An 11,563-nucleotide genomic window follows, 5' to 3' on the forward strand; every position below is an offset into this window, starting at 1 on the left:
TGCAGACAACTGTGCCTAGTAGAAAAAAATGAGAGAGAGAAAGAAAAAAATGTGTCATAGAGGCAGTCTGAAAGAGGGGATAATGGGAATAAGAGGGTAACTGGGGAAATTGGTAACAGGAAATGAACACAGGTGAAAGGATGGGTGTTGAAACATTGTATGATCAAAACTTAGCTATGGACAACTTCTTTACTCTATGTCACAGTAATTTAATAAATAAATATTAAAAAATAAATGTAACTTTGAAGAAGTATTAATGAAGGGCTACCATGCATATTACTTTATCCCCTTTCACCATTCAGTTCTTGTCCAGAGTGATAAGTCCCAACTATCATTGTGATAGTAGACCCTTCTCTACCCTAACTTCACTCATCACTTCTTGTGGCAAGATTCCTATCATAAACTGACCCTCTGGCCCTCATCTCTATTGTCTCTGGATATTATTACCATGCTACCGTTTATTTTTCTTTTATTTCACAAATGAGTGAAATTATTCTGTCTATTTTTCTCAGTATAATACTTTCCATAGCCATCCATGTATAAGTAAATTTCATCACTTCATTAAGAATAAGGCAAACTAAAGTGTCAAAAAATATGAGCGAGGCAAAGAAAAAATTAAAGGGCCTGCCCCAGAGGAAAATGGAGGTTGGGTTGGGAGACTGGGGACATTGGAGGCAGGAAATGTGCACTGGTGAAGTATATATATATGTCATATATATATGACTGAAACTCAATCATGAACATTTTGTCACCAAAGTACTTATATAAAATAATTACTTAAAAAACTTCTTTACTTAATCCTGTTGCTATTTAACTTAAACAATAAAATAAATTAACTTTGGAATACATAATGCAAAATATCTTTAATTAAAAATTCCCAAAGTACCAATATTAGAATAAGAACAGTTCAAAATTACAGAATTTTAAGAGTTTTTGTTTGTTTCTGGGCTACACCCAGTGGTGCTTAGGGATTACTCCTGGCTCTAAAATTAGGAATTAGACCTAATGTTACTCAGAGGAACATTTGGTGATTGAACCCAGGTGGCAGCATGCAAAGCAAATGCTCTACCCACTGTACTATTGCTCAAAACTGAAATTATAGAATTTTAATTAAAATTTTAAATATATGCAAATGATTTCTATCCATATTCTATATTAGAAAACTTAGTAGTAAAATGACTTAATATTTATTAAACTTAACATTTAAGTTTAAAGCAATAATTTTAAAACCATTCTAATTAAAATGATATTTTGGAACTCACATTTTAGAATACTACATCACTATCCTATGAAGTTGACTCTGGAACTGAAGCATGTGAATAGAAATTTTAATTGAAAAAATAATTTAAAAAGGCATATAATACTGCTACAAATTTAATTGAATAGAAAACTGAAATTTTAACTGATACAAATTAATCAGAATAAATAGAATGCATTAGGTGCAAAAATAATTTATAAATATAAATGAAACCTAATAATGAAGTGACTATGGAAACCTTAGGATGAAGATTCCATGAGATGTGAGAAACTAGAATCCAAACATTGTTTGGATTCCAAACTAGATTCCAAAACTAGATTCCAAACAAAATCCAAGCATTGTTAAAAACGAGATGTTCAGAGATCTCATTTTTCTTGCTTATTTTCTTTTGAAACATTTATAAAACATCTCTGCCCTCCAACTACCCAACTGAAAACTTCGCTGTTTATAATATACAAGACTCTGTATTTGTATTCACTCAATTTTTTCTAAAAATCTAGTCAGAATTTTAAGGGAGATATATGATAGTAAACTTATTTTTGTTTTACTGAAACATCTTAGAATCTATATTTCATATCTTATATTCTCATCAAATTTTTTTTCATGAGGATAAAATGGTTAAGAACGGTCTTTTTGAAACAGTACTTTCTGTGGAACTATAGATACTTCATGCCTTGCCTCAGTGGTAACATTTTTCTCTTTGCTCTGGCTGTATTAAAAAATCTTTTTCCCAGTATGGATAATCATAAAATTTTCTGTGTACTACTGCCTTTACATAGCTCTTTTCTGTAAATTCTGTATAAAAAAGATAGAAATTTACATTAAAAAAATTCTCTGGTTTGTTTCAGGTTTGCGGATTTTTGGTTTTTTGTTTAACAACATGATGCATTCTTTTAAAAAGGAATGAACTGGGTCGGAGCAATAGCGCAGCTGATCCAGGACGAACCTCGGTTCGATTTCTGGAATCCCATATGCCTCCCACCCCCCAGGCAATAAAGACTTCTGAATGCATAGCCAGGAGAAACCTCTTAGCATCACCAGGTGTGGGCCAAAAACAAAAACAAACAAACAAACAAACAAAAAATAATGAACTGCTGTCAGTGAATCTTGATTTTCCTAAAGTCAGATCATGATGAAAAAGGAACATCATCAACATTTGGTGGGAATATTCTCCAGTTCAACCCCTTTGAAAAACGGCTTTGAGAATCTTAAATAAATTTAGAATTGAGCTAGAAATTCCAATAGGGTTTGGACCAATAAGACCCAAAAATTTCATTTGGGGGTATCTACCCTGAGGACTTAACATTTATTTAAAAGAATGTATATATACTATTATAAATTCCTACAGTAATTACAATAGCTAAGATATGGAATTAACTTGCCTAATGTCAGGTGAGTTGATTTTTAAGATTTAGTATATATACACAACAAAATAATATGCAGCTGCAAGAATCAATGAAATTATGAAAGTTACTGTAACATGGTTGGTAGTGGAAGATAGCATGTTGATTAAAAAAAAGCCAAAAGACAAAGATTGATTATACTTATCTGTAGTATATAGAATAACTGAATGAGAAAATGTAATAAAGGGGAGGGTACCAAAATCACCCCAGAACCTAAGGAAAAAATAGAAGAAACATTAAATTAAGGCATGAAGGAAGATTAGAAAGGAATGTAAGGGAAATTTGGAGTAGGGGCTTCAGTTATATTGATGATATGGGAGAATGGTATAGATATATATCCAAAGCATAGATACAATACTGAAAACATGAGTTCTAAACTGCAGGGGTTGGGGAAGTTATTTGGAGTATGGAAACACTTCTGGTGGAAGTTGATACTGGTAGTGGGATTGGTGGTGAAATATTATATATCTAATACACAAAAGTAATAATTTTGTACATCTTGATTCTCTAAATAAAAATTATTAGAAATAAAAATAAGACCCTGAGTGTGACTAATCACAATCTATTCTTACCCCTTCATTCATAGGTAGATGCTGAGAAGATATCACAAAATATGGAGACCACCCTGAGTAGAACCAATAGCTCCATGTTACAAGTGTCTGAGTTTATTCTACTGGGGTTCCCAGGCATTCATGAGTGGCAGCACTGGCTCTCCTTGCCACTGACTCTACTCTACCTCTTGGCCCTTGGTGCAAATATCCTAATCTTGATCACTATCTACCATGACTCTTCCCTACATCAACCTATGTATCAATTTCTTGCTGTCTTAGCTTTTGTGGACATTGGCTTAGCTACTACTATAATTCCCAAGATCCTTGCCATTTTCTGGTTTGATAACAAGACAATCAGCCTTTCTGCATGTTTTGCTCAAATCTATGCCATCCATATTTTTATGTGCATGGAGTCAGGCATCTTTCTCTGTATGGCTGTGGATAGATATGTAGCCATTTGCTGTCCACTTCGTTATCCGACTATAGTCACAAAAGCTTTTGTGATCAAGTTCACATTGTCTATGATACTAAGGAATAGCCTGTTGACCATCCCTGTGCCTGTACTAGCTGCTCAGAGACACTACTGTTCCAAAAATGAGATTGACCACTGCCTTTGCTCTAATTTAGGAGTCACCAGTCTAGCTTGTGATGACATCACTATTAACAGTTTTTACCAGTTGTTTTTGGCTTGGATTATAGGTGGAAGTGACATGGGTCTGGTCTTTGCTTCCTATGCTTTGATTATACGTTCAGTGATGAAGTTGAAATCTGCTGAAGCAACATCTAAGGCTTTAAGTACTTGCAGTTCTCATGTCATCCTAATATTCTTTTTCTACTCTGCTATTATCGTGGTATCTGTTACTCATCTAGCAGGAAGACAGTTTCCTCTAATCCCAGTTCTCCTCAATGTGCTTCACAATATTATTCCCCCTGCTCTTAACCCTATGGTATATGCCCTCAGGACACAGGAGCTGAGGGTAGGTTTTCAAAGGCTTCTTGGTCTGAGTCTGACTGTATCTAGAAAGTGAGTACTTATTTTAGAATACAATCTGAATAGTCAGAATAATACAGTGTGAAACCCAATGGTTAAAATTATAATTCAAAATTATTAGGGTATCTTAATTCCTTATTATCTTAATTTCTTATTATTTTAATTTCTTATTATAATTTACCTTATTATGTAAAGCATAAGATTAGTGTAATGCAGTTTCTAAATACAGAATACATATTAAATCATTTAACTGGCATAAAAATCTCATGAAACTGTACCATGCTTTAATACATTTTTTTCTTGTGCTTGGGCACCATTTGTGTGGTTTCACAATAGCTCTAATATATGGGCCCAATGAGCACATGTGCTTGATTTTTTTTAATTATAATAATATATTTATTTTAGCACCAAGATTACAACCATGTTTGTAGCTGAGTTTCAGTCATAAAAAGTAAATCCCTTTCACCAGTGCAATATTCCTACCACCAATATCCTCCATTACCTTTCTCCCCCATTTCCCTGCCTGTATTTGAGACAGACATTCTATTTAGTTCGCTCACTACGATTGTCATGATAGTTGTTAGTGTAGTTATTTCTCTATCTGCACTCACCATTCTTTGTGGTAAGCTTCATATCTTGTGCTGGTCCTTCCAACCTTCATCTCTACTTTCTCTGGGTTTTATTACCATACTGTCTTTTATTTTTCTTAAATCCCACAGATGAGTGAGATTATTCTGTGTCTATCTCTCTCCCTCTGACTTTTTTCACTCTGCATAATAGTTCTATGTCCATCCATGTATAAAAAATGTTTATGCTTCATCTGACCTGATGGCTGCATAATATTTTATTGTGTATATGTACAACAAATTTTTAACCATTCATCTGTTGTAAGACATCTAGATTATTACCAGATTCTGACTATTATAAATAGCACTGCAATGAATATAGGCATGTAAAGGGCAGCTTATATTGTATTTGTGTTCCTGGATTGTAAGGGAGTTCAATTCCAGTTTTTGAGGAATATACTTATTGTTTTCCAGAAAGGCTGGACTAGCATTCCCACCAGTAATGAATAAGAGTTTCTTTCTCCCCACATCCCCACCAGTGATTGTCCTTGTTCTTTGTGATGTGTGCCAGTCTCTGTGGCATATTTTACTTCATTGTTGTTTCGACTTGCATCTTCTTGATGATTAGTATATTGTAGAGCACTTTTTCCTGTGCATTTTAGCCATCTGCATTTATTCTTTGAGGAAGTGTCTGCTAATTTCTCCCCATTTTGATAGGGTTAGATATTTTATCATGTTAATTTCTGTCAGTACATTGCACATCTTAGATATTAGCTTCTTATCTGATGGGTTTGGGTGAATAGTTTCTCCCTATTTGTGTGTGGCCTTTGTGTCAAAATCACTATTTCTTTTGAGGTACAGAAACTTCAGTTTAATATAGTTCAATTTGTTTATCTCTGCTTCCACTTGTTTGGACAGTGGTGTTTCCTCCTTGAAGATGCCTTTACTCTCAGTATCATGGAGTGTTTTACCTATGTGTTCTTCTCTATACCTTATGTTTCTGGTTCTGATATCAAGATCTTTAATCCATTTGGATTTGACCTTTATGCATGGTGTTTGATAGAAGTCAGAGTTTGATTTTTTTTTTTTGCATGTGGCTGACCAGTTGTCCTAACACTTGTTAAATGGCCATTTTTGATATATTTTGTGTTTCTTGTTCCTTGATCAAAATTTAATTGATGTCTGAGGAACTCTCTCTCTCTCTTTCTCTCTCTCTGAATACTCAAGTCTATTCTACTAATTTGAGGGTCTATCGATATTTCACCACACTGTTTTTTTTTAATGTTTTATTAAAACACCTTAATTACAAACATGATTGTGGTTGGGTTTCAGTCATGTAAAGAACAGCCCCCATCACCAGTGCAACATTCCCAACACCAGTGTCCCGAATCTCCCTCCTCCCCACCCCACCCCTGCCTGTAGTCTAGACAGGCTTTTTATGGCCTCATACATTCTCATTGTTAGGATAGTTCACAGTGTAGTTATTTCTCTAACTAAACTCATCACTCTTTGTCACCACACTGTTTTAATGACTATTGCTTCTTAATATAATTTAAGTTGGTGGAAATGATGCCTCCCACCTTCTTTTTCCTAAGGGTTGTTTAGCTATTTACAGGCATTTATTGTTCAAAATGAATTTCAGGAGCATGTGAACCAGTTCTTTGAAGAAGGCCATGAGATATTCTTAAAGGATTTTAATTAAATTTTTACAATATCTTGAGGAGTATTGACATTTTAATGATGTTACTTCTCCCAATCCATGAACAGGGTATCTGTCTCCATTTCATTGTGTCCTCCTTTATTTCTTGAAGCAGTGCTTTTTTGTTTTCTTTTCATAGGTACTTCACCTTAATACCTTAAGTTGACTCCAAGAAATTTGAGATTATGTGGTACTATTGTGAATGAGACTATTTTTTTGTAATGTCCTTCTCTATCACTATTTAAAAATAAGGAAATTGATTTTTCCATTTTCTGATGATTTATTTTAAGGGTCTTTTCCAATCTCTTCTGTTGTATTCAGTTTCTATGCATTTCATCTTCAAGTTCACTGATTCTGTCCTCAGCCACTGTTACTCTATGGAAGAGGCTTTCCAGTGAGGTTTTTATTTCACCTACCAGGTTTTCAGTCCTGTTATTTAATTTTGGAGTTTTCTCATTACTAATTTCGGATCCTCCTGATTCTTATCTGTGGATTTTCAGCTTGTTCCATGCTTTCTTTGAGTTCTATAAGAATCCCCCATATTTCTTCTCTAAAGTTCTTATTTGAGAGGTAAATAGGTGGTCAGCACATTTCAGGTCATCAGAGCTTCCATCTTTGTTCTCTGTGCATGGGGAGGCCTGTGTGGTTTTTCCATTGCCTTACTTGTAGTGTGGTAATTTATATGTGTTGCAGTGGGGTTCATTGACTAGAAAATGCCAATACATTTTAAATGAGGCAGGAAAGTTGGGAAATTTCCAAAATCAAACGAGAAAAAAGTTGCAGTGTAAGATAAGAACCCCACACATTCATTCCACAGAATTATATCCTTAGCCTTTTCTCTCTATTCAGCCTCACTATAAATTATTTAATTAATTTATAATGACATTGAAAAACAATGAAATTATGAACTAAGATTATACATTATATCTTTATATTTAAAATTCCATTTCAAAAGCTTACACTTTCTTGCCTAGTGGCAAATAGAGCAGATTTTAGGTCTTCTGGAATCATTACATAACTCTCTTAAAATATAAACAAATAATTTTACAGGAATTTTATAAACTCTTTCCTCTCAAGTATATGTTTGCTCTTGAGCTCAAATGCAACACCTCAACTTTTTTGTTTGTTTTTTTGGGTCACATCCGGCAGCGCCCAGGGGTTACTCCTGGCTCTATGCTCAGAAATCGCTCCTGGCAGGCTCTGGGGACTGACCATATGGGATGCCGGGATTTGAACCACCATCCTTCTGCGTCTAAGGCAAATATGCCTTACTGCTGTGCTATTTCTCCGGCCCCTCAACTTTTTTCTTAACATTCAATATTATTTACATTCTAATGTGTTAATAAAATCATGATGTTTTCAGAATTAATAGAATAAATGACACTAATTTTCTCTAATATGACCCTTTCCCATAAATAAGTGAGAAAAAATATAAACAGGGAGAAAATTCACTGCTGAACTACTTTGATTTACTCCTAAAGTATAAATAGATCATCGAGAGTTACATGCTGACTCAGGACACATGTAGCTAATGCAATAAGATACTTCCCAACTATCACCTAGCATTATGGTAAAATTGAAAAAAGTCAAATTTGTGCTATTAAATTTGTAGGTTAAACTATGAGAAACTTCACTATAAAAATATCACTAAAACGGCCAGTTATGGAGAGTACAGAGATAAGATTATAGTGAATGTCTTGCATGTGGCTGAACCTGGTTGAATTTCTCACATCACATGATATCCTGAACAGTGCCAGGTACAGCCCCTAGAGGTGCCCAAATACAACTTGGGTGGCATAGGTAATCCTCACTATTGCAGCAGGACTAAGCAGTTTTGCATCCTCTGTCTTTTTCATGGTATCTCCAGGGTGAAAAACATCAAAAGAAATACCAGGATCTCCTGAGCTCCACGTAAGATATTCAAAAATAGCTCTCCCCCAAACACTCAAGAACTAGGAACAGGATATGGTTCAAAAGATAGAGAAAATCACTCACATCTATGAGATCTTGGGCCCAAACTCTAGTGTTGCATGGCCTCAATCACCACCAGGCATGATTTGGTGGCAACTGAACACTATCTATATGTATCCTTATAGCCTCTACACACTAATTTCAAAACAACTTGGAGTGGTCACGGTCCCAGATCACCACCAAGTGTAATGAACACCACACTAAAAAAAAATAAAAATAAGAGTTTTTAATAAATGCTGTGAATTGTTTTATATTTTAATAAGAGTATTAGCAAAATATTTATTATATTTATATTAATGAGGCAAAACTGGGCAACTTGCTTAAATTCATAGATAACATATATGATTATAATAACTTTGTTTCCAGATAAGTGAGAGCAAAATAATAGGAAAAGGGAAAAAAGAAAAGGAGAGAAAATTGTACAGTAAAAAGCAAATTTATGAAAATTATTGTACTTCATAAAATCATAAAGTTATTGTCTGAAGGCTTAGTAAGATTTTGTTACAAGCTGATCATTCTGTTATTTGATTTGTTTCTGAACATTAAGTGACTTCAGTTACACATTGGCATCTAAACTGGTGCATCCCTATGGAGATGACAGTAGTAAACAAATTAAGTTCAATATACTCAATCAATCAAAATCATATTCCACATCAATAAAAGGAAGGATTAAAAAACATATGATATATAAATTGATGTAGAGAATGTATTTGACAAAATCCAACACCCATTCAGGATAAAAAGCTTTCAGCAAAATAGGTGTGAAAGAAAACTTCTTCAAGATAGTGACAGCTATCTAGAAAAAAATCCACAGCCAACATTATTCTTAATGGCAAAAAACTGAAAGCATTTTCACTAAGATTAGGCTCAAGGCAAGGATGTCCACCATCTCCATTTTTATTGAGCATAGTAATAGAAGTCCTTCCAATAACAATCAGACAAGAGAAGGAAATTAAAGTAATTCAAATAAGAAAAGAGGAAGTCAAACTATCTCTATTTGCAAATGACATGATATACATTGAAGACTGTAAAGAGTTCTCAAAAAAGCTCCTATAAATAAACCAATACAACAAAGTGACTGGCTATAAAGTCCATACACAAAAGATAGTTGCATTCTTTTACACAAATAATGACTTAGAAGAAAAAGAATCTATCCCATTTAAAATAGGATCCAAAACTATCAAGTACCTAGGAGACAAACAAACAAGAGAGGTGAGAGACCTATATTAAGGGAAAAAAACACCAGAAAGATATTGAAAAAAACCTAAGGAAATTGAAGAACAATCCATACTCATGGATTGGAATAACAAGTACCATCAAAATGACCATTTTACCTAAAATACTATATAGATTTAATGTCATCACTATTCGAACTTAGACAACATTCTTCAAAGACTTAGAACAATCAATATAAAGCTCATGTCAAACCATAAAAGACATAGGATAGTCAAATAAATATTGAAAAAACAAGAAACTAGAAAGCATCTCACTACCTAATTTGAAGCTCTACTACAAAGTCATGGAGAACAAAACAGCATGGTATTGGAGTAAAGACAAATTTGGAACCAATATGTCAGAACAGAATATCAAGTAACAAATTTCTAAGAATATAGTCAACTAATCTTTGACAAAGGAGCCATGAATTTAAAATGAAACAAAGACAGCCTATTCCAATGGTGTAACAACTGGACAACCCAGTAAAAGAAATTAAAATTGATCCATATATCAAACCTTACACAAAAATCAATTCAAAATGGATTAAAGACCTTGAGTTTAGACCTGAATTCATAAAGTTCATTGAGGAAAACAGGCAGACCACCCAGACTTAGACCTCAAGGAATTTTTCAATGTAAAGATACCAGTGACAAGTGCTATTACACCAAACCTGAATAAATGCACCTACATCAAATTAAAAGGTTTCTTTATTGCAAAAGAAACACTGGCTAAAATTAGAAGACAATCTACCTGACTGAGAACAAATTTCTGTGCCCAACACATCAAATATATATATATATAAACACCCTGACTGTGACATAGGATCTATGTAAAAACCAAGATCTCTAATTACAGAAACCTGACTGTGACCAAGATAATTTAGGAGAACTTTTACTGGGACCATGAAGAAAGGATTTTGAGATTAGGCAATTTAATATGCTCAGAGTCAGTAGCTGGTCTTATTGCACAGTATTTCATGGATAGGGTCTCCGTAATTTTAAGCCAAAGGTTTTTTCTTTCTATTTTTTCCCAACTTTTGCTGTGACTATTCAAAAAAACTGCCATACACACACCCTTTTTCGTTTATTTTCTTCTTTTTTATTTATTTTTAATTTTTTAAATAGGGGTTCCTTCTTTTTTTCATGGGACTTTGGAAGATGTATTTCTTTGTTTTACCTCATATTTCTGCCTTTTTTTTGATAATATTAAGAAGAAAGGAAAAAAGAAAGGATAGGGGTCAGGAGGCCAGGGTCCAAGTGTTCTTAGGTGGATCGGTGGAGGGAAAAAAGAAATACCTAAATATCCAGGCCAAAGTAAATAACAATAGAATCAAGAGACCTAAAAGTTTACAATCTAAACTTAAATGGGCCTGTTATACTGGCAGGCCAGGAGGCAAAGTATTATGGTTGCACTCTGAGATCATTGGTGGAGGAAGGTCAACATTGACTATGAGAATAGCCTGATTTGCTGTATATCTAAAATACAACTATGAAGGACTTTGTAGAGCACAATGGCTTCAATAAAATAAAAATTTTGAAAGTATATTATATGCACATATATAAAACTATCCTTCCTTTGATAACTTGCATTCCTTTGTCTTGTTAATAAAAATATGTTATTCTAACTATAACTAACCTACTATATATAATTATTTTAAATAAATTAGTAAAATATATTCATTCTAAATAAAATAAAAGTGAGAACATCTAGCAATTTTCATTCTGATTTTTTTCACTTAACATGTTAGCCTTCAGTTTTGTTAAAAATTGGAGCCAATTGCATGATTTCATCTTCCTGTAAATCTGGATAGTTTTCCATTGTGTATTTATACCACACCTTAATTATGTACTCATCTGTCATTGGACATCTGAATTGATTCGATACTCTAGCTATTGTACTAAGTGCTGCA

The 11,563-nt window shown here is 33.7% G+C and overlaps 1 protein-coding gene across 1 annotated transcript; it reads left to right on the top strand.

Annotated features, from left to right (window-relative positions):
* Positions 1 to 3,274: 3,274 nt before the first annotated feature.
* Positions 3,275 to 4,240, top strand: LOC126018189 (olfactory receptor 688-like). The gene has a single exon (XM_049780335.1). It carries the CDS (start codon positions 3,275 to 3,277, stop codon positions 4,238 to 4,240), a length of 966 nt encoding a protein of 321 aa, XP_049636292.1.
* The last annotated feature ends 7,323 nt before the right edge of the window (positions 4,241 to 11,563 follow it).

The sequence above is a fragment of the Suncus etruscus genome, chromosome 9 (genome assembly GCF_024139225.1).
Source record: "Suncus etruscus isolate mSunEtr1 chromosome 9, mSunEtr1.pri.cur, whole genome shotgun sequence".
NCBI lineage: Eukaryota > Metazoa > Chordata > Mammalia > Eulipotyphla > Soricidae > Suncus > Suncus etruscus.

What these genes read in the sequence shown, in the direction of transcription:
- LOC126018189 (XM_049780335.1), top strand. Translation starts at nt 3,275, where the DNA reads ATGGAGACCACCCTGAGTAGAACCAATAGCTCCATGTTACAAGTGTCT.